Source organism: Thamnophis elegans, chromosome 16, assembly GCF_009769535.1.
Source record: "Thamnophis elegans isolate rThaEle1 chromosome 16, rThaEle1.pri, whole genome shotgun sequence".
NCBI lineage: Eukaryota > Metazoa > Chordata > Lepidosauria > Squamata > Colubridae > Thamnophis > Thamnophis elegans.
The window spans coordinates 6,432,964-6,456,489 of NC_045556.1; the positions used below are offsets into that span (position 1 = coordinate 6,432,964).

Sequence of the window (23,526 nt, forward strand, 5' to 3'; positions counted from 1 at the left end):
TCTCTTTGTGAGCGAGTCTTCCTTTGTAGGCTCAGCATTCAGTTGAGGCCTGCCTGGCCATTTCGAGAAGAAATGGTGATATTAATCACAGGCAGTGACATCACTAACTCAAAGCAAGCAGGAAACTCGTTTTCCTTTTCAGTTCAATTGATTTAGCCTTAGCCCCAAAGTTCCCATAAACAAGCTCTACCCCCTTCTCTAACAATACCCTGTTTCCCACAAAATAAGACCTCCCCGGATAATAAGCCCAATTGGGCTTTTGAGTGCATGTGCTAAAATAAGCCCTCCCCCCAAAAATAAGCCCTCCTCTAAAATATTTAAATGCAGCTGGTCCCTGCCATTTCCTGGGGGGGGGAACATGCCCCATGCACCCCATATGCCCCTGGGATCCATGCGGAACAGCCTCACGGAGGCTGCTCCCACATACCCTAGCTACCACGCTGCTTCTCTTAGTGGCGGCCGCAAAATGAGCAGCAGGCCCAGCCATACTAGGCTGGCAAGAATGTGCCAGAAACAGAGACAGAACTTCCGGACCTCTTTGGATCAGCTGATATGTGGGCTGCGGGCCATGATAAGATAAGAATAAGAAACACGATACAGGCACCATCAGCTAGGTTTATAGCAGAGGTGGTATTCAGCAGGTTCTGTCCAGTTCTGGAGAACCGGTAACGGAAATTTTGAGTAGTTCAGAGAACTGGTAAATACCACCTCTGGCTGGCCCCGCCCCCATCTATTCTCTGCCACTGGAGTCCCAGCTGATCACGAGGGAATGGAGATTTTACGGTATCCTTCCCCTGCCATACCCACTAAGGTATGCCACACCCAAGCCATGCCCACAGAACCAGTAGTAAAAAAAAAATTGAATCCCACCACTGGTTTATGGGTGATATAAGTGTTTACCTAATAAAAACCCATAGGGAATACACCTTGTCAACCACAAAACAACTTCAGCTACTCCAAAGGCATTTGCGGTTTGTAGCTTGGTTTGCAAAGACTGTTTTAGAGCAAAATCCTTTTTCGTGGCAGCCTTAAAAATAGGCAGCTGAGGGAATGGAAGAATTCTTTTCAAAGAAAAGTTGAACCTTGCAGTATGGCGTGTGAAAAGGAAATGGCCTTATTTACAACCTCTCGCACAAACTTTCTGGGTGCCTGAGAGTCTCTTTAGATGCTTTCATTTGGATTCCTTGCCGATGACCCCGTAAAAGGGCAATTTCAGTTAGGTTTCACTGCTTATGATGACATGATTTTCTTTTCCTGGGCTGATTTTAGCTGGCAGCAACTCCATCTTTCTTCTAAGACTTTTTAAAAGGGCTAGTTTGGTGTGGTGGGTAAGATGCCAGCATAAAACCAGGAGACTGTGAGTTCTAGTCCTGCCTTAGGCATAAAAGCCACCTGAAGTCCTGATGGGCCAGACACAATCTACCTCACAGGAGTGTTTTTGTTGCTGGAAAAAGAGGCCCGAATATTATGTATTAAAAGAATGGGATAAAAATTTATAACCAATAGTAAACATTTAAAGGATGTTTCCCAGATTATTCTAAAATGTGAGATTTTGTAAGACTTTATATGCTGCTATGGTTTGTTGCTGTTTTAAAAGATATATTCATTTGTGATTAAGATAGATAGATAGATAGATAGATAGATAGATAGATAGATAGATAGATAGATAGATAGATAGATAGAATTAATTTCAAAATAGCTTGGAATTCAGGCAAAAGGGTTTGTACCTAGGATAAAACACTGGAAACAAGAATAAGCTTTGTTTAAGTAAACTGTTGCTTTGATTTCTTTCTTTTTCCCCCAATTATTTATATTTATTTATATATATATATATATATATATATATATATATATATATATATATATATATATATATATATATATATATATATATATATGTTATATTTATGCTGATAAATAAATAAAGGGAGACTAGTATAGATCTATTTCAAGCTATTTAGCTCTCATCAGCTAGCCATACCCAAGATTGGGAATCGAACCTGTGCTCCATTCCCTCCCAGGCAGGGAGTTAACCATTTGAGCTCCCTGCCTGGGAGGGAATGGAGCACAGGTTCGATTCCCAAACTTGGGTATGGCTAGCTGATGAGAGCTAAATAGCTTGAAATAGATCTATACTAGTCTCCCTTTATTTATTTATCAGCATAAATATAACAAATGTAACAAAAAAGGCAACAGTAAAAAATATTGGGTTTCTGTCTGGATGGTCTCTTGTGACGAGCCTAATGACAGAGAGTGGAAGTGTGACCTTCCTCCCATACTTGGGCATACCAGGGGTTGTGACTTTAAGTGTGTGTGTGTGTATGTATGTGTGTATATATATATATATATATATATATATATATATATATATATATATATTCCAGTACGCTTCGATTTCTCATAGCCCATGTGTTTTAGTAGTCAGAGAGGAATTTTTACATTTAAATTTCAACAGAATCATAGCTGTTAAGCACTTCCGACTTAAACAGTACTCTAAGGTAATACAGAACAAATGAACAGAGAGATTTTTTTAAAAGCAATTTGAAGCTTTTTCCATAATACCTTGAGATGCCGAATTAACTATGCTGGATGAGAATGGTGTTCCAGTGAAAAATTCAGTCTAAAAATCTTACTCCAATTAAAATATCAAACTTTCCTATTGAGGCACAAAATATAGTCAAGCAGAAGAGATAATCAGTTGGCTCCTACATTGCAATTCTTTTGCCAAAGACAGCAAGCTGTGCTGGAGCTTTTATTAAAAGAACTATTAAAAATCCTGGAATGTGTTCATGAAGAACCAAGATTCTAAGTACACTCTCCAACTGTGACCATCAGAAGAAAAAAAGGCACATCCATGAGTCATGTCTTTTGAAAAGAAATACTGAAAGAAATATTTTAACAAATTCCGTATTAAACCAGGTTGCCATAAACAGAGAGCAGAGTTTAAAAATTGCAAAGGTACAGATGGATTTGTGTGTGTGTGTGATCTTGTCTTTACTAAGGCCTGGTTTTTTATTCACAGCAGAGTAAAATGTAAAAGTTCTGAAATTGTAGAATGGACTACAGTATTATCATTTTTGAAACACCACTGGGAAAGGGAGGGAAGATTTTTTAAAATTTTTACAGTACAGTACTGAGCCCAGAGAACAATAAAAAGATTATCATCACCCTTCTGGGTATTACAATGGGAAAGCAGTTGATTTTTTAAAACCATTTTTGGTGATTATCCAGCAATCATTACATCAGATAGTGGGGGGGAAATGAAATTTATGTAATACTGTGTTTCCCCAAAAATAAGACAGGGTTTTATTTTTTTTTGACCCCCGAAATAAGCACTTAGCTTATTTTTGGGGAGGTCTTATTATTTTTGAGGTGCGTGGTCACCTCATGGCTGCTGCTGTGTTGCAATATTTGGGGGGGAGGGTTTCTTCTAGCGCATGTGCTCAAAAGCCCAATCGGGTTTATTATCCGGGGAGGTCTTATTTTTGGGGAAACAGGGTAGCTAGAAATGGTATGCAAAGTCTCTACTTTAGCAATAGCAATAGCAGTTAGACTTATATACCGCTTCGTAGGACTTTCAGCCCTCTCTAAGCGGTTTACAGAGTCAGCATATTGCCCCCACAGTCTGGGTCCTCATTTTACCCACCTCGGAAGGATGGAAGGCTGAGTCAACCTTGAGCCGGTGAGATTAGAACCGCTGAACTGCAGATAACAGTCAGCTGAAGTGGCCTGCAATACTGCACCCTAACCACTGCGCCACCTCCGCTCTACTTTTCCTTCTCATGCCCTACTCTTGTGTCTTTTTCATTTTATATCATTTTCTTAATCTCTAGACTTCACTGCAAAAATGGTTTCTTTTTATTTATCATTAAGCATTGTTGAGATATTTTTAAGTATTGTTGAGATATACCCTGCCAACAAAAGTGCATCTAGTCAAGGTGATGGTTTTCCCAGTTGCAATGGATGGCTGTGAAAGTTGGACCATAAGGAAGGCTGAGCGCCAAAGAATTGAAGCCTTTGAACTCTGGTGCTGGAGAAGACTCCTGCGAGTCCCTTGGACTGCAAGGTAATTAAACTGGGTCAGTCCTAGAGGAGATCAACCCTGACTGCTCTTTAGAAGGCCAGATCCTGAAGATGAAACTCAAAATACTTTGGCCACCTAATGAGAAGGAAGAACTCCCTGGAGAAGAGCCTCATGCTGGGAATGATGGAGGGCAAAAGAAGAAGGGGACGGCGGAGAATGAGGTGGCTGGATGGAGTCACCAAAGCAGCAGGCATGAGCTTGAATGGACTCTGGAAGATGATAGAGGACAGGAAGGCCTGGATAAACTTTGTCCATGGGGTCGCGATGGGTCGGACACGACTTCGCAACTAACAATTGTTGAGATCCTTCCAGGGAAAGTGAGGAGACCTTGGCCTTTCCCTAAACCAAAGACTTGGTTTTTAGGATACCACAGGACACTAATTTATATATGTGCGCATGATAATAAACAAACACTCCTCCACCAAATAAAGACTACTATATATTAGCTGCCAAAATCCAGAAATCAGAACAGTGCAGCCAAGAGGTTCACGCTTCTTTTCAGGTATCTGCCCCAAAGCCCACCTTTGTTATGAAGGCACGACTTTTTCTGGCTGTAATGAGTCACAAGTTTCCTGGTTTCTGGAACAGGCCCTTCACCACGACACCAAACTAGCTCTCCAGTTGGCCAATCCCCCACATCAATACTTCTCCTTTGTACTGTACTGCCACCAAAACAGAGGGTAGGCTTAAAGAGAGGGTTCCAGTGGAATAAAATAAATACAAGATGGAAAGGCTAATTTTTTAAAAGACAGAGGGGCTTGGCAGGGGGACCAAGCAAAGATGAAGCGTGTCTTTGCAGGTGTTGTAAAGAGAGGAGAAAGGAAAAGAAAAAAGGAGGGAGACCCTCACAGGAATCAAGGGAATCCATAAAATCCCCCTCCCAGGTCTTGCACCCCATATAAGCACTAATCTGCCCAGCCTGGGACCCCATAACATGCCCCCCCTCCAGGCTCCTACACCCCACATAATCTGCCAACTGGGACCCCCGTAAACTGCCCCCCAGGTCTTGCACCCCATATAAGCCCTAATCTGCCCAGACTGAGACCCCATAAAATGCCCCCCGACTCCTACACCCCACATAATCTGCCAACTGGGACCCCCATAAACTTCCCCCCAGGTCTTGCACCCCATATAAGCACTAATCTGCCTAGCCTGGGACCCCATAATATGCCCCCCCCTTCCAGGCTCCTACACCCCACATAATCTGCCTAGCCACGGTCTGCTGGAAAAGCCACAATGGGCCGAATGGCATACAACCATGGCCTATAACTAAGAAACCATAGTTAGCCGGGATCCCGCCCACTCAGAACCACCCCGAACCCAGCAGGGCAGGACAGGGCAGGGCCTGGTGGGTGAGGCAGCCCAGGAAGGCGGTGGTAGAAAGGGTGAGAGGCACAGTTAGGCCACGGAATCCCCGGGCAAAAGGGTCCCGTCCCTCCAGGGCCCTCCCTCGGCCCTCAGCGAAGGGGAAAGAGGCGCAACAGTGGAGAACGGAGAATCCCGCTCACCGGCCGAGCTGTCACCTCCGCCATCGCGCCTCGGCTCCTACAAGCCTCCACCAAGAGGCCCCGTTGCCTAGGTGACCAGCCGGACCGGAAGTAATCGCTCCACTCCGAGGACGGAAGGCCCGGATGTCCTGTTGCCAAGGGTAACCAGAACTTCCGGTCTCTCTGAGCTGTAACCTCTCCTGGTAGGTAGGGTCCGAACGCTGAAGGGGGCCGCGGCGTCGAGAACAGAAGTGACGTCACGCGTCTCGGTCTGGGTTAGGGCGGGCTCGAGGAAGGGGAGGTTCCATGCGTTGGCTGGCTTCCTCAGGTTTCTCCTCCCCGCCCCCCGTTTTTGTGAATTGGACTCACCCACCGTGATTGGTGGCAATATGAGGGAGTGAACTATTTTGAACAGCCAGAGGGGGAGACGAAAAAAAAAAGATCCAAAATCCCCTTGCAAGATAGAAACGCTTTGCCTTTCCTTTTGAGCGTCCTGTTAACGTTTGAGGAATCGGATTTTTTTTATAGGCATTACTTTGCATTTTTATGGCTCCGTCTAAAATCCTTGCAAATGCCAAAAGGATTGCTTTAAAAAAAAAATTGCATTGGGATTTCCAGACTTTTGCAAGAGTTTCTATAGCCACAAACACTGAGATGCCTTTCAAAGCACTTTTCCAAACTTGGCAACTTTTGAGATGGGTGGGCTTCAACTCCCAGAATTCCCTGGGAGTTGAACCTGGTAACCTGGGAGTTGAAGTCCATGTACCTAAAATTTCTGAGGTTGAAGCCAGTTTCCATATTTTTTTTTCAGTCTGAAAAGTCTTAGAATTGCCCTTTTGGGGGGGATCGCTCCATCTGGAGAGCTTTATATATATATAAGGTTGGATTGTAAATATTCCAACCTTATGTATATATGAAGAGACCTTTGAGGTCTTCTAGTCCAGCCTTCTGTTCAAGCAGGAGACCCTCTCCCATATGTATGCGTGTGCGTGATCTCCTGCTTTAGTAAGGGGCTGGACTAGAAGACCTCCAAGGTCCCTTCCAGTTCTATTCTCATTCTGTATTGAAGTCAACCTGGTGTTTAGTCTGGATTTGGCATTTTTAACCATCTATTGCAGGGGCAGTCAACCTTTTATTTATTTATTTTATTTATTAGGCTTATATACCGCTTCATAGGGCTTTCAGCCCTCTCTAAGCGGTTTACAATATATATTTTTTTTAGCAAATTGAGTCAGCAACTTGCCCCCACAGTCCGGGTCCTCATTTCACCCACCTCGGAAGGATGGAAGGCTGAGTCGACCTTGAGCCGGTGAGATTTGAACAGCCGAACTGCAGATCACAGTCAGCTAAAGTGGCCTGCAGTACTGCACCCTAACCACTGCGCCACCTCGGCTCTTTTTATACCTACCGCCCACTTTTGTATCTCTGTTAGTAGTAACATTTTCTAACCGCCCACCGGTTCCACAGCAATGGTGATTTATAAAGTAGGGAAGTAACTTTACTTTATAAAATAGCAAGAGTCACAGCGAACCCCTACCGCCCACCATGAAAGCTGGAACGCCCACTAGTGGGTGGTAGGGACCAGGTTGACTACCACTGATCTATTGAATCCTTCCCAAAGACCTGGGATAGGCAGAGGTGGACGTTTGATGGTGCGAAAGATATCGCTGCAGGGTGGAAGTTGTTTCCAAGCAAGGCTGCCTTTGGCAATTGACCAATGGTGATCTCTTCAATGCTGTGATGGTGTTCCAGTGGTGCTCCAGATGTTTTAACATCACACCCAAGGTGCCTATGACTATTTTCATTTTCTTTTGCCACAGTCTTTCTGCTGTGCCCAGGTACTGTTGTGGCCAAGTTTGAAAGTCAGTCTTACATGCTCTTTGATTTGCATAGATTGTTATAAAGATTAAAACAGCAAATTTAGTGAAGCGGAAGCAGCTATTCAGGTTTTGTTTATTCCTTATGATGACCACAATTAAGAACTCTCGGATGTCTGAGGCAGGAGGACAAAAATTTATAGCCCTCACCTGTTGCGAGGAAAAAATATATGCGTTGACTTCATTCAAGCTTTAAATAGGGCACACAGTTCAAAGGAGAGCTTGCATAACTAGGAGGTAGAAGTGCTTGTCTTCTTCCTTCATACTTAACCTGTTCTTCTAGGTTGGATTGTAAACATCCATCATTAAGCAGCATTTAATGGAACTTGGTTACCCGGGATGCAGTAAAAAAACACTGTCCTACAATGCCTATTGGTAAGCCTGGTTGTGGTGCTCAGGAAGGTCTGTTATTCAGTGCACCCATTGCAAAATTTGCATTTGTTCATTATTTAATGAAGTGATTAAAAATGTTCCAGCGTGCAAGGACGACGGAAACAATATTCCGATCAGCCCAAGAAAATGTTGCTGTTTCTATGGGAACAGGCCTGGACAATATGAATCACGTTGGCAGGGTTAAATTTGCTAGCTATTGAAAATTAAAAATATCCAAGGGCAGCTCTCAAAACTCAACAGCGTTGCAAGCAGGGCAAGAGAGAAGTGAAGGGTCACTGGTTCACAGGTATCTTCAGATTCTTTCAATGCTGGTGTAAAAGGTTTTGAGAGCCTTGAGAATTCCTCTTAACTGGAGGCACTGAGAAAATACAGGCTTTTTGAATTGGATGGGGGAAAAGCAGTTCCAAAATCATGTTAAGATAGATGTAGATAAAATGGAAGAGGAAATCATGAAAGAACAAATGATAAAACGGGCACAGGACTTTGGCTATAATATTGAATTGGATAAATGGGAAAAAAATTTGGGGAACAAACTTAAAAATGACACTATCAGTTGCATACAAGGAAAACCAGTACAAAATGTTTTACAGATGGCACCTGGCACCAACAAGGTTAGCTAAAATCTCAACAAATACCTCCCCCAAATTCTGGAAATGTGAATCAATACATGGAACATGCTACCACTTACGGTGGACCTGTGAGGCTGCTAAAAATTTTTGGAAAAGGATCGAAGTGGCTAGAGGCAATAACAGGTGTTAAAATAGAATGGAAACCTGAAGTTTTTTTTTATTAGGAATAATGACTGTGAAATATAAAAAAGAAATTCATTATTTAATATTACATATAATTATGGCGGCAATCATTGCCTTTGCCCAGAAATGGAAAACAAATTAATCCCAAGCGAAGATGAAATAATAAGAAAGGTTATGGACTGTGCTGAAATGGACAAACTAACTAAAGAAATCCAGGGAAAAGAAGAATCAGAATACTACCAGATATGGGATAAATGGTATAGGTGGATGGAGGAAAGAAACAAGAATCAATGAAGGAAGACAACAAAGCCCAAAAATAGTAGTTAAGGAGAATTAACACATATATATGTATCCAAGTGGTTTAAACTTACTAGAGGTAAATAGCCAATATAGCAGACAGAGGAGTAAGATAAGAGGGTTAAGAATGGTGAAATACAAATGAAATATAATAAAAGAGGAAACAATATAAGGTGAGGATATATCGATTGGCAATTGCTATGAGAAAGAACAGGAAGCTCCTGTTCGTATTGTATTGTGTAAATGTGGCGTACACCTAAGTTGTGTGTGTGTGTATTTTACATGTTTGTAAATAAAATTTAAAACTATTTAAAAAAAATAGATAGGAAGGTGATGTGGCTATGGGTCTACAGCAAGGCAAAAGGCAGATTAGGCCGCATGTGAAAAGCAATACATCCCAATGAGGTCTAGCATCTGTTTGTTTTCCAGATGTTGACCTGCCCAAGATGTTTTTCCTTAAGGCGTAAGGAAGATGCAAAATCACTGCAAGCGAACACTCTTTAAAAAAAAAATACAAATGAAATAACAAAATAAAAGTTTATTAGAATTAGAACGCAGTTTCTCCCTCTGATTAGCCTTAACATGGAACAGTCCGCCAGTTACAATGACGTCTAAGAACAGTTAATTCCACAGCATGAGATGGGAGGTCTTTTAAGATGGAGGGAGGGTGGGGGGGGGGGGAAGAAATAAAAAAAACTTACAAGCCTTCAGTCATAGCCCAGTCCATTCATCTTATCAACTTTTCTTACAGGCTGGATTACAGGAGCTTTCTATACAATGGAAAAGTTTGCCAAAGACCACCACTCTGGTCTCACACAATAACTGATTTCTAATACAGCAATTGCACTACAACACTTGTTGAGTTTAAATGGTTCTGAAAACGTAAAAAAAAAAAGACGGTTTTGATACATTAGTGATAAAAACCCAAATGCAGTCACTTCAATGGGGTAGAAGAGAATGAGCTAATGAGATAAAAGGCCAGGATTTCCCCTGTCTGGGGTGGCTTAGAGGAGGGGGTCTCCAAGCTTGGCAACTTTAAGACTTTGTGGACTTCTGGGAGTTGAAGTCCAAAAGTCTTAAAAGTTGCCAAGGTTGGAGACCCCTGGCTTAAGAGGACTCTCCCTCCATCTGCCCTTAGGGAGGCAGCACACGACCGTATCTTCAACCGATTGCACCAACCGAGGTTAAAAGTAGCCGAGAATGTCCTTTAACAAAGAAAATTTTGCTTTGTTTTCTAAAGGATCGGGAAGCAAGGAAGGAGAAGAGTATTAGGTTTTAGGAATAACCCTACAGAACAGTGTTTCTCAGCAACTTGGGAGAGATGCGTGTGCTTCAACTCCCAGAATTCCCCAGCCAGCATGGGGGAATTCTGGGAGTTGAAGTCCACACATCTCCCCCAAGTTGCTAGGGTCCAAGAATCACTGGGTTGAAAACGATTTGCAAATCCCAATTTTAGGAAACTCCTCCCGTCCTGACCCCAGATGGACACACGGGGTTATATGAGCTCCTGAAGTATAAGATACAGTGCAACAAATGCTTTTATAAACATTTCGTTAAAAACAACCATACTGTTATAATAATATGGGGTGGGTGGGGGGCAATGGCAAGACGCCACGTGGGGAAGACCCAATGGGTTTATTCCATGATGGAGGCCACAAAGGAATGGACCACTTGTCCCGTCAAGCTAGTTCCAAGTAGGGATGATGATAAAAAGATCGATACACATACACACACACACACACACATTCTCATCTTAACTAGATTGAAAGCCCTTTGCCATGTCTTATCGGGAGCATGCAAAGCACTGTAGGGAAAAAATCATTCAAGCAACAAGGGCATTGTGCTTGAATGAAGACATTTTTTTGGAAGAAACCGTTGCACCTTTCCAAAACCGTGGACATTCCGAACTTTCATTCCAGGTAGGAAGTCACAAAGCAAAAAACAACCTTCTTTCTCTCTCTCTCCCTCCCTTACACCGAAAACGATTATTTGGGGTTGTTTTTGGGAATCCACAAGTTTAGCCAAAACCAGAACTTAAGTCTCATCCAATGCAAAGCTGAGCTGCCCGAAAACAGGGGAATCGAATCTCTCCTACACATTTGCAGGAAACCCCCTTAAAAATCCGATAGCGGGATTGTGCAAAACCCTACAATTCCTGCACTATTTGGGCGAGCCAGCCGTCCCTAATGCACAAACCACAAATGTCACTAGAACACATGGATGGAATTAGCTGAATTGGAAACTTAACAATAGTTTCTTTTAAAAAGAGGGTGGGAAAAAGTATCAGAAAAAGCAGCCCTTTGGGAAAGCAGCTAGAATTTTGGGGGGTACGTCCAGCTTGTTCTCCCTCTGAATTTGAAAGTTTAAGAAATACTGCCATATAAGCTGGCTGGGAAAACTCACAAGAAGCTCCCATACAGTAATAAACAGCTTGCAAACCGTGCTTGAAGGTAACTTTTATTACAAAAAGAAAAAAAAATAGAGACTATAAATGTCTTGTATAGTTTGAGATTCATGATTTCCTCCTCATTTGGGGAAAAATAAGATTCAATGGCTCCAGAAACTATAGATCAGTTTTTCAACCTCAGCAATGTTGAGGTGCGGACTTCCAACTCCTAGAATTCCCCAGCCAGCAAAGCTGGCTGGGGAATTCTGAGAATTGAAGTCCACCTCTCTTAACGTTACAAAGGTTGAAAAACACAGCTATAGGTTCCTGCAACTAGGTGGAGTGTTTGCTGCACCGAGCACTTTTTCCTCAACCAACAACTCTCACGGTTTTTCCCAGCGGTTGCCAAGATCCGACACATCCACAAGGAATGTTCCGCGCAGACATTTTTAAACCCACATGCCCAAACCATCCCATGAATGAATGAAGAGCCAGCCGTGGAAGAAGAGAATTGGATTTTCGCACGGGGAAAACGGCCGAGGTTAGAGAGGAAACGGGGCCCGTTCGAAGCCGAAAAGAAAAGGCAGCTTGGAATTACAACACTTTTGATTCCCAAAACGGGGGAAGCGCACACCAAGAAATCTGGAAGTGCCGAAGGGACGGTGTTCGTTGCCAGCAAGGAACACACCCGAAGCCGGGATCGGTTGCAAGGAGTGGAAGGAAGGAAGAGGAAACCCCCTCCCCACAAAATAAACCCCCTTCCCCTTATCTATTTTCTCTATTTTTATTTTGTTTGAGCTAGAGTTGTTTACAGAAGCACACACAGCCCCCTCCCTACCCACCCCTTCCCCGAATCAAAAGCAAATTGGACAAAAAGAAAAAGAAAAAAGAAAGAAGAAATGCACGGCAAATAGACATCTTGAAGGTTTTTAAAGAATAAATATTTTTTTTTGGTAATTAAACATTATGCAAACACGTGCCACGCTTGCTCCTTTTTTTTTTTTATCCATGCATATACGCTATTTACAATTTTGAAAAATACTGTGTTGTCCTCTTTTGTTTTTCATTTTCGTATTTTTTTTTTAAAAGTCATATACAAAGTGTCTTTTTTTTGTTTTGTTTTTCCTTGTTTGGTGCCCCTTCCTCCCCCCTCCCCTCCCCTCCCTCCCCTCCCACCCCCCCACCCCCCAAAAAATCATCTTTACAATAAGCCAAACAACATTCACCACCCATGAACTGGTGTGTATTTGTTACGGAAGGGTGGGGAGAGGGAAGGGGGAGAGGGAAGGGGGCGGGAAATCTCATATCAAAGTACATCAAAACGGCTGGTTGGACATGAACAGCAGCGTCAAAAAAAACCGTTTTAAATTTCATCGGTCGTATGCAGAGGAGGAGAGAGAGAGAGAGAGAGAGAAGAAAAAAAAAGTGAGCTCAGGGAAGGAAGCTACAGAGTTAAAAGTCGGAGGGGGGGCCTTGCTTTTGTTTTTAGTGCGTCTGTCACACGTTACTGGCCACCTAGAATACTGTTGCACAATGGTTTATCTACCTTTTTTTTTATTACAATATAATTTACTTAATTTTTTTTTTCCATTAACAAAAAAAAAAGAGAAAAAGAAGAAAAAAAAACGAAACAGAATTCCGGTTAACTACAGACCAGCGGGTGTGTAATAGGCGTGGCGCCCCTTTTCTTATGTTGTGTCTCTCTGTGTGTGTGTATGCGGGTTTCGTTTTAATGGTATGAGCATTCTAGATGGGGGGAAAAAAGGTTTTGTCAAGAGTTCGTTTTATGCAGGCCACTTTTCAGTCCTCGATATATTCCCACAGGTCCTTTTCATAGCCTTCGTGCACGTGTTGCAATAACACCCTTCGCCGACTCTCGCAGTATCTGCAAGGGAAAAAGAGAGAGAGAGAGAGAGAGAGAGTGAGTCGAGAGCCTTTAGATGCCAAGGCCAAAACATTTCCTGGAAACAATATATTTAAAAGCAACGAGGTGGGGTTGAGGAACTGGGCACATGCATTGCCAGTCATGTGCAAGTAATTCCTCTCCCCGTGCAGTGAAAACAGTATATCTCAACCTTTAATACTTATGGACTTCAACTCCCACAATCCTCCAGTCAGCCCTGTTTGGCTCCAGCTGTGGGGTCTCTAAATTTGGCAACTTTTAATACTTATGGACTTCAACTCCCACAACCCTCCAGTCAGCCCTGTTTGGCTCCAGCTGTGGGGTCTCTAAATTTGGCATCTTTTAATACTTATGGACTTCAACTTCCACAATCCTCCAGTCAGCCCTGTTTGGCTCCAGGGCTGGAGTCTCTAAATTTGGCAACTTTTAAGATTTATGAACTTCAACTCCCAGAATCCCCCAGTCAGCATGGCTGGCTGGGGAATTCTGGAAATTGCAGTTCCTAGATCTTAGAAGTAGCCAAGGTTGAGAAGTACGGATTTAAGAGGCGCTGACCCTGCTTTACAAATCTATTTTACTATTAATCTTCTCATTGTTCCTATGACCCAACTCCTTCCCTCTTATGATTGTATGACTGTAACTTTGTTGCTTGTATCCTTACAATTTATACTGATTATTTCTTAGTATCATTTGATTGTTTATTTGTGCCCCATGACTATCATTAAGGGTTGTACCATGATTTATGATGAATGTATCTTTTCTTTTATGTCCACTGAGAGCATCTGCACCAAAGACAAATTCCTTGTGTGTCCAATCACACTTAGCCAATAAAGAATTCTATTCTATTCATTCTGAATTCTATTCTATTCTATTCATTTTGAATTCTATTCTATTCCATTCTGTTCTATTAAGACATGCAGATGCCCCCACGATGTATTATATTCAGCCCAACAGAGAAGCCATTTTCATGATCAGCTTCCAGACTTACAGAATATAATCCTTCAGGAGCCAAACTGCCCCTTCAATCTCTCAATAGAGGAACAAAGCACTTCTTTCACCCAATTTTTAACTGTTAATTTAATTCCTATATTGCACGGTTTTTTTTTCTCATTTCAACGGTCTTGAAGATTTGCTTGAATCAGAAGTTGGACACAGAGGGAATATGTTTCCTGCCAATTCAAATGTTCTACAGGTGAATTCAAGATCAATGGTAAATATTTTGAGCCGTGCTGTCCGAAACAAAGGGGTACCTGTATTTATCTTGCACTTTCTGCTTTATATCCTGCAGTGAGTCTTGAGATATATCTCGTTCCAGATACCCAGAAAGGACTTCGGTAGCATTTTCCAAGTCTGCTTGATTATTCTAAAAATGCAAAAAACACTCTGATTAAAATTGAAGTAACTCTTTGGGTTTAAAATAACACACACGCACATCAGAATAGCAATTCAAAAAACCCCTCAGTTTAGTATTTCCTTTAGGTAAAGGTAAAGGTTCCCATTGCACACATATATGCTAGCCGTTCCCGGCTCAGGGGGCAGTGCTCATCTCCGTTTCAAAGCTGAACCGAAGAGCCAGCGCTGTCCAAAGACGTCTGCGTGGTCATGTGGCCGGCAACACTAAATGCTGAAGGCGCATGGAACGCTATTTCCATCCCACCAAAGGTGGTTCCTATTTTTCTACTTGCATTTTTTACGTGCTTTTGAACTGTTAGGTTGGCAGAAGCTGGGAGAAGTCACGGGAGCTCACTCCATTATGTGGTGCTAGGGATTTGAACCGCCGAACTTCTGATCGACAAGCTATATAAGTGCTATTGCTGTTTTTTTCCCCTTCCTTCCTTCCTTCCTTCCTTCTGTGGTGGCGCAGTGTTTAGAATGCAGTACTGCAGGCTTACTCTGCCCACTGCCAGGAGTTTGATTCTTACTGGCTCACAGTTGACTCAGCCTTCCATCCTTCCTACGTCAATGAGGACTCAGATTGTGTTTGGGGGGGGGGGGGCAAGAGAGACTGACTTATGGCTGTAAAGCACTGCGAAGCGGTATATAAGTCGAAGTGCTGTTGCCAATTTTTATTCTCCCAACCAAATCTCCCGGGTCTACTGCCTGGGAGATTTATTCTCCCAACCAAATCTCCCGGGTCTATTGCCTGGGAGATTTATTCTCCCAACCAAATCTCCCTGGTTTACTGCCTGGGAAATTTATTCTCCCAACCAAATACTGGGTCTACTGCCCGGGAGATTCATTCTCCCAACCAAATCTCCCGGGTCTACTGCCCGGGAGATTTGTTCTCCCAACCAAATCCCGGGTCTACTGCCTGGGAGATTTCAAGGGCGCCGAAGGGTCCTCTTACCTCAAAGATAATGGATTGGTTATTCTTTTTGAGGTAGAAGGCAAAGACGTAGGTGTACATGAGCGTGGCACGGCATTGGCAGAGGACGTCGACCGCTTTCTTCAGGAACTGGACTTCGATCCAGGACATGTTGTGCTGCTGCATCTCCTCCATCTTCTGCTTGACTTGGGCGTAGAGTTTGTGCTCAAAGCGCAGGCTCTGCATGTGGTTCATGTAACGGTTGCAGTAGAAGAGGTACCTCTGAAGGGCGGCTCTGGAGCGCTGCATTTGATTCCCCATTAGCGAAATGGAAAAGCGAGAATTAAAGCAGAGCAATCCCAAGGGGATCCTCCCGGGGGGGACGGGCAGGGATTCCCTTGAATGCCTGAACGAGGCAAGCCTTGACCTCGTTCAGCGAGTTCTCCAGGTGAAGCTCTGAACCTGATGCATTGCCTTTAGGAGGCTTATAGAGTGCTCCTGGGAGCAAAAAATGAGCAAAAAACAGCCCATTTTTCACTAATGTTTGCCCTCCCCGGCCCCCAGGACCACTCTGGAAGCCTCCTAAAGCCCGTGCACGGCCGTTTTTGCAAAGGGAGAGGGGTTTAGGGAGGCCAAAAATGCTGTATTCAGTGTATAAGACGCACCCAGATTTTCAGCCTCTTTTTTTGAGGGAAAAAGGTGCGTCTTATACTCCAAAAAATACAGTAAATCGGACCACTTTCGGGCTGGACTCCACATTCTTCATCTGGTCAACCAGAGAGATCGAGCCAGCGGTCAACAGCTTCTGGATGCAGAGGGTTGCCAAGAGTGATGAACTCACCTCTTGGGCATCTCTTGCTGCCTTGGCATCATCTTCGTTGTAGCGGTTGCAGTTGTACCTGAAAGAGGTTTGTGAATATGTAGATTTCTAAAAGGATCCTTCTCGTTTGTTATCGGTCAGGCCAAGTTCTGGGTTCGTTCAGTGGCATATTATTGTAAACAAGACAAATATCTCTTGGGTTGTCTTTGCTAGGCTTCAGGGCCTAACAGCTGACTAGACAAGTGTTTCTCAACCTAGACCAGGGGGGTCAGCAAAACAGAACAATTAGTTCAACTGCATATGCTAGTTCTGTGGCCGCTCAGGAAATAGTCAGGCACGGGAAAGATTTTGGGGCTCCCCGTGTTTTCTTTTCTGTGGGAAACGGGTCCAAATGGCTCTAGTGTTTAAGGTTGCCGACCCCTAATCTAGACACGTGGACTTCAATTCCCAGAATCCCCCAGCCAGCAAGAAGGACCACTTCAGGTCCAAAGCATCCTTCTCAGGATGCCAAAACAAGGCAGGAAACAGAGGTGAATTTCAAATCACACCATGCTGAGTTGATTGTTCAGCATTTCTTCAGCTTCTATGGAAGGCTTTCTCCGCGGAGGACTTTTGAATTATTCACTCCACAATTTCTTGCACATGCTGGCTGGGGAATTCTGGGAGCTGAAGCCCATGCAGCTTAAAATTGCTAAAAGGCTGAGACAAACCAGAGTGGGACTTTTCTGAAGATCCTATCGTCTCATCACAGAGTTTTAAAAAAATATTGCTTTCCATCAATTAGGCAGCAATTATCTGTTGAGGCTCACCCCTCAGACAGAAAAACGTTGCTAACCATCCAACACAATGGTGGGTTGAAAGCGGTACGCACTGGTATGGGCGTATCAAAGCCTGCCCGGAGCACTGGATAACCACCCACCCACCCGAGTTCCTTACCTGTCCTTTAAAGCAGTGGTTCCCAACCTTGGCAACCTTAAGCCTGAAGGACTTCAACTCCCAGAATTCCCCAGCCAGCGGAGGCTTGGGGAGGCGTTGCTGGCAAGTATAACGCATGCATGCACCCCGCGCTGCACGTGTCCCATGTGGGCAACGCCGGGCCCGTTCCAACCGTACCACCATTGACCCAACAGCTCTCAAACCCCCGTAAGCGTTTATTTAAATGTACCAGGCAGATCCATGCGGCTCCCACGGGCCGAGACACACCCAGCAAAACTCTGCTTTACAATTCTGGTTCCGACAGACCATGTGGTTGCAGCCGCCATCTTTTTCGATGGTCACGTGGCATTTGGGACACTCCTGCAGACAACAGGAAGAGCGGCGGAATCAAAAACCAGCAGGGCGTTATTTTTCTTATTTAAAAAACCCATTATTATTACTATTAATCACCCCTATTATTAGTGGTGGGGAGAGCGGGGGAATAAGACTTAAGGGAGATAAGTCAGTGGAGGGCGGATGAAATTAAGAGAGTCTTTGGATTGCACATTTAAGCTGTCAAATGGCTTCCCGCCGCTGCCTTAAACAGCCCAAAAAGTTGCTCTCGCGTAATGAGAACCCAACCAGTAAGAATTCCACTGCTTCCAGCTCAACTTTTATAGAAAAATCTTCATGTGGTAATCGCCGTGTCGCTTAGTAAAGGTTCCCCTCGCACAGATGTGCTAGTCGTTCCCGACTCTAGGGGGCGGTGCTCATCTCCATTTCAAAGCCCAAGAGCCAGCGCTGTCTGAAGACGTCTCCGTGGTCATGTGACCAAAGGCACACGGAACGCTGTTCCCTTCCCCCCAAAGGTGGTCCCTATTTTTTCTACTTGCATCTTTCAAACTGTTAGGTTGGCAGAAGCTGGGACAAGTCACGGGAGCTCTCTCCGTTATGCGGCACTAGGGATCCGAACCGCCGAACCTCTGATTGGCAAACTCAGCGTCTTAGCCAACGTGTTCCTACTTCTGTGTACCAGTAGATTAATCTACTACTAATTTTCTTTCATTTATAGCTAGGCCTTGCAAAAATGTTTCTTAGTCTGGGCCATTTTAAGATGTGGGCACTCCCATGCTGGCTGGGGCATTCTGGGAGCTGAAGCCAAACACAACTTAAAACGATGCAGATTGAGAAACACTGGCTTGTAATATTAAATAAATTCTGGACGCATTGACAAGCCCTGGGAGAAGGATGGTGAAGACACTTAGCACTTGCCCATCAAGGCAAGGACCACTGTTGTCCAACATTTTTGTTTCTGGCTAACAAAATTCTGCCAGGATGCTCCTCAGAAGGAAACAAACTCATCCCTCACCCTTGTTTCTCCTACTACTGTATGTGGATCATAAGCCTGAAGGATTCTCCAACCCTTCCTGAATTTATCCAAATCCCTCTCAAAACTAACCACATTAGTGGCCATCGCCCTGTCTTGAGGTCATAAAGTCCAGAGGTTACTGATGGGGTTAAGTAAACAATGGTTTGACTCAGGTATACCAGTTGGCACCGATCTCTAACCTGTCTACTTTCTTCATGTCATGTATTATTTTTTTCCCCCCACACACCTTAACCAGTTCCTCTTCTCCGCCACCGACAGCGAAAGACTGGACAGAGTTTGCTGAAGAGACTGTTACCTAGAAGGCATGAAACGGGCCACCCGTTTTGAGATGGGACCCATTTCCAGAAATCTGAGGTTAGAAAAGGCTGCGTATCTCTAGAGAGACCACAAGTGACGTTCTGCAACTGGCACAGGATTCCTCCGTAAGCCAGGGTTGCCTGAACCCTGGGAAAGGCACCGTAGATCAATACGGCAATGGATCAATAGCCAGACTAGAGCAGAAGACGCCTTCCTGCGTTTCTACAAGTGGCAAAAACAGGACACATTCCTGATCTGAGTTGCCTTTAATCATTGCAGGTTGGTTCATTCTCTTCCGTTAGACCCGGGATTGGCTGACTTCGGCCTTCTTTGGAGGCCATTTTTCGCCCTCCCCAGGCTCCGGAGGTTTTATAGGAGCTTGGGGAGGGCGAAAACAGCCTCCCCCGCCCTCTCTGGAGACCCTACGGAAGCTTCAGGAGCTTCCCAGGTGAGTTTGTTTCTGGTTTGTCCGTAGGACCGTTTTTAGTCCTCCGGAGTCATCAGAGAAGCCTATGGAAGGGTGAGGGAGGCTGTTTTCGCCCTCCCTAGGCTCTTATAAAGTCTCTGGAGCCTGGGGAGGGCAAAAAAAGAAGGCCAAAAATGGGAGGGGAGTGCTGGTCATGCATGCATGACCGTTCCTGAACTTCTGGTTTGCCCATAGGACCGGTTTTTCACGCTCTGGAGGCTTCAGGGAAGCTCTTGAAGCCTCTGGAGGAACTCCGGGGGGGGGGGGGAGAGCTGATTTCGCCCTCCCCAGGCTGCTATAAAGCCTCTGGTGCCTGGGGAGGGCGAAAAAAGCATGCCAAAATTGGAGGGGGAGCGCTGGTCATGCGCGCTGGGGTCCCCCCGCGCCCCCCCGCTTTTGGCATGCGAGCCAAAAAAGGTTTGCCATCACTGAGTTGAGACAATAATGCCTGATTTTTTTAAGCAATTAAAAACAAAAACAACAACAACCCCCAAACCAGGCGTAACAGACATTGTTCCTTTTTTTTCTTTCTTTCTTTCTTTTTGGCTCTTCAGTTCTTTGAGTTGGAAAGAGAGGAAAACCAAAGAGCTATTGTTTACAGGGAAAAAAATTATCACTCCCTATACGCAAAAGGAAGGGTCAGACTTCACAGAACGTTCTTGTAAGGGAGACAAGAGACTCTGTTTTTGTGAGGGTGTCAAGCCAGAGAAACAAACCACCAAACCTTTGTGTTTGCTGCAATCCAATTCGAAGTTTCACTGTCATCATCACACTTCTTAATCCATTTCTTTAACCACTATCCGGGAAAAAGAGAGAGAGAGAGAGAGAGAGAGAGAGAGAGAGAGAGAGAGAGAGAGAGAGAGAGAGAGAAAAATCACAATACTTCTAAGGGCACCATTCCTAAATTAAGAGTTTATCAGATGGAAGGGAACTGCCTACAGAAATATGGGACACATGCCCTTCAAGTTCTGTACATGACCATTTAAAAGCAAAAGGAAGCAGGCAAGAGAGGGCATGGCAGAGTTTAAAATAAAACATCAATGAATGTAAAGATTACAGCTGTCCCAAAATTCAAAATTCCCGGCCTCGTGGATGAAACCGCTAGCTGAATGTATACAAATAAGACTCGTATCATCTTGAGAAATAATTGAAAAAAAAATTAGTTACCCTGTTTCACCCAAAACAAGACCTTCCCAGATAAGTCCAATTGGGCTTTTGAGCGCATGTGCTAAAATAATCCCTCCCCTGAAAATATTGCAACATGGCAACAGCCATGAGGTGACCACGCTCGCCTCCCCCTGCACCTCAAAAATAGCAAGACCTCCCTGAAAATAAGGCCAAGCGCTTATGGGGCGGGGGGTTGTCAAAAGAAAATAAGACTCTGTCTTATTTTTGGGGAAACACGGTACTTATTCAAACCAATTCAGGTCCAAAACTTCGCCAAAAAATGAATGAAAGTATGAAATAGTTAGGAGTGAGTTTCAAATCAGAGTTGATCACACATTTTCTTCAGTTTATACAAAGGGTTCTCTAAGCAGAGAACTGTGTGTTTGTTTGCTCACCCTGTTTTTGAATGGTCCATTCCAACTTCCTTGGAAAAGAGCTAAGGGTGGGCCATACACACTATGACATGGGTGGGGCGATCTGAAGTGAAACCCTCTGGCTCTTGGCCTATCTTTCGAAAGCCATATTTCCCAGTTATCCTATATTATCCCCTTTCATGTACAGCTGCTGCTATGCTGACCCCCTGAAGCAGGGGTGAAATCCAGCAGGTTCTGGAGAACCAGTAGCGGAAATTTTGAGTAGTTTGGAGAACCGGTAGCAGAAATTTTGAGTAGTTTGGAGAACCGGTAGCGGAAATTTTGAGTAGTTTGGAGAACCGGTAGTGGAAATTTTGAGTAGTTCGAAGAACCGGCAAATGCCACCTCTGGCTGGTCCCTCGGAGTGGGGTGGGAATGGAGATTTTGCAGTACCCTTCCCCTGCCACGCCCACCAAGCCACACCACACCATACCCACAGAACCACTGCCCTGAAGCTATATTATTTTTCTATACTGCCACAGGCGAGATGAACCCCAAAAAGCTGAAAAAGCTCACCTTGCATTTAACAGGATCATGCCAGTTTTCGCCACAGTTAAAACTGCAACAAATGTTTAAAATGGGTTTTTTAGACAGTTTTCCAGTTAAGCAATACTTAAAAACAGCAGAACGTTTAAGATACAGAGCTTTGCCCTAACCCTCAAACTTGATTTATGACCGGCAGTCAGCAAACAGTCTGCCTATCCCCCCCCCGAAAATATTCAGCAGCCCGTGTTCACTTGGGTTGGCTATCAGAGGAAGCCAAGGCTGATTTCCCCCACCAACACACGCCAAGGTACCCAAATCTAACCTTGGTGCTCTTGTCATCATCCAACCTTGCTTACCAAAACTGCCGGCCACATTTACAGCGAACAGGCTTAGCATCAGGATATTGTACTTTGACAACATGGTGGCAATCTGGAGCAGGACACCATTTTAACAGTCGATTGCACTGCAAGAAACACACCCGTTAGCACGGCCTCACTGCTTTCAAATGGGGGGGGAGGGTATTGCAGAAAAGGCAGGGACAGATTGCACTGAAAGATGTCTTGTTAAGAGTACATTCTTCTTTTGCTAGAAATTCCTTTATGCAAAGCTCCATCGCAGTGGAAACTACCTTGCTGTTATTTTCTCTTCGTATTCAATGACAATTGCACAGATTTAGTTAGAAGCAAGCCATAACTTGTCCCAAAAGGTGCTTTTCCAAATGGCAACTGGACTTTCTTGGGGTTTTTCCCCCCCCCCCCCTTTGAAAACGTTTCAGTTTTCATCCAAGTAGCTTCTTCAGTTCTACTTGGATGAAGCTTCGTGGATAAAAAGCAAAGGAGGGAGAGGGGGAAAAAGAGAAAGAAAGTCCAGTTGCCTTCAAGTTAAAAAAAAGAAAAGAAAGTAAGTTCAGTTGCCTTTTGGAAAAGCATCGTTGGACCAACCATGTCCTTGGATGATTGTGATTTTCCATAGACAAGTCTTAAAATTCTGGAATGGTTACATTTGGATGGCACCCAGTTTAGAAAGGTTGAACCAATCATTTCATTTCTCCAGAAGCTTCCCAACTTCCACCTGATTAACTCACAAGTAAACAATTTATCAGTTTACTCTTTGTTGGAACAAACTGGAAGCCAGAACGAATGCATGCACAGTGGGGGGAAAAAATGACTTCCAGCCTTCTTCATGCTTCCTTCCTTACTTAGGATTTAAATAAACGAATTCAGAACTGCAAGCAAGGTGGGTTGGAGAAGAATTGCTATAATCAATCAATCAATCAATCAATCAATCAATCAAAATAGAGCTGGAAGGGACCTCGGAGGTCTTCTAGTCCTGCATGGTCTCTTGCACACCTCCGAAAGGAGGGGGTCAGCAACCTGCAGCTCTGGAGCCACAAGTGCAGCTCCCTGTCGCCAGTCAGCTCCACAATTGATAGGGCTTTCGGTTAGGACAGGTAGAGGAAAAAGGATGCTGCACTAGGAGGAGACTCTATAGCTGGGGGAGGGGGGGAGAACGGTACCGGACTTCCAGTCAGCAGAGGAGAAAGGATGCCACACTAGGAGACTCTATGGTTGGAGGGGGGGAGAGAACGGGACCGGACTTTCAGTTGGCAGAGGAAAAAGGATGCCATGCTAGGAGGAGACTCTATGGTTGGGGGGTGGGAGAACGGGACCGGACTTCCAGTTGGCAGAGGCAAAAGGATGCCATGGTAGGAGGAGACTCTATGGTTGGGGGTGGGGAGAACGGGACCAGACTTCCAGTTGGCATAGGAAAAAAGATGCCACGCTAGGAAGAGACTCTATGGTTGAGGGGGGGGGGAGAATGGGACCGGACTTCCAGTTGGCAGAGGAAAAAGGATGCCACACTATGGTTGGGGGGGGGGGGACTGGACTTCCAGTTGGCAGAGGAAAAAGGATGCCACCTTAGGAGGAGACTCTATGGTGGGGGAACCGACCTTCCGGTCGACAGAGGAAAAAGGACGCCACACTAGGAGAAGACTCTATAGTCGAGGAACCAGACCTCCAGTCAGCTCCAGAATTGAACAGGGGCTTCCGGTTAGGACTTTTGTGGGTCTTTGAGTGTTTAAGGTTG

The 23,526-nt window shown here is 44.4% G+C and overlaps 2 protein-coding genes across 6 annotated transcripts in view; both read right to left on the bottom strand.

Moving 5' to 3' along the window:
- LOC116519624 (Bardet-Biedl syndrome 4 protein-like) overlaps positions 1–5,694 on the bottom strand; it is a 41,489-nt gene extending 35,795 nt beyond the window's left edge. For 2 of the 4 annotated variants that reach the window (XM_032233593.1, XM_032233590.1), the window contains exon 1: positions 5,593–5,694. In XM_032233593.1, the coding sequence (XP_032089484.1) occupies positions 5,593–5,616 (24 nt within the window). In that variant the 5' untranslated portion in view covers positions 5,617–5,694. The remainder of the gene's footprint in view (positions 1–5,592) is intronic. The other 2 variants (XM_032233591.1, XM_032233592.1) reach the window with 2 other exon arrangements.
- Positions 5,695–12,497: 6,803 nt separating this feature from the next.
- The window catches only part of LOC116519015 (E3 ubiquitin-protein ligase ARIH1), a 34,387-nt gene continuing 23,358 nt past the window's right edge, over positions 12,498–23,526 (bottom strand). Inside the window, exons 7-15 of one of the 2 annotated variants that reach the window (XM_032232629.1) lie at positions 21,795–21,901; positions 21,469–21,511; positions 20,097–20,168; positions 18,836–18,904; positions 17,470–17,600; positions 16,326–16,383; positions 15,527–15,787; positions 14,430–14,542; positions 12,498–13,161 (exon numbers count right to left, since the gene is read on the bottom strand). In XM_032232629.1, the coding sequence (XP_032088520.1) occupies positions 13,077–13,161; positions 14,430–14,542; positions 15,527–15,787; positions 16,326–16,383; positions 17,470–17,600; positions 18,836–18,904; positions 20,097–20,168; positions 21,469–21,511; positions 21,795–21,901 (939 nt within the window). In that variant the 3' untranslated portion in view covers positions 12,498–13,076. The remainder of the gene's footprint in view (positions 13,162–14,429; positions 14,543–15,526; positions 15,788–16,325; positions 16,384–17,469; positions 17,601–18,835; positions 18,905–20,096; positions 20,169–21,468; positions 21,512–21,794; positions 21,902–23,526) is intronic. The other variant, XM_032232630.1, reaches the window with a different exon arrangement.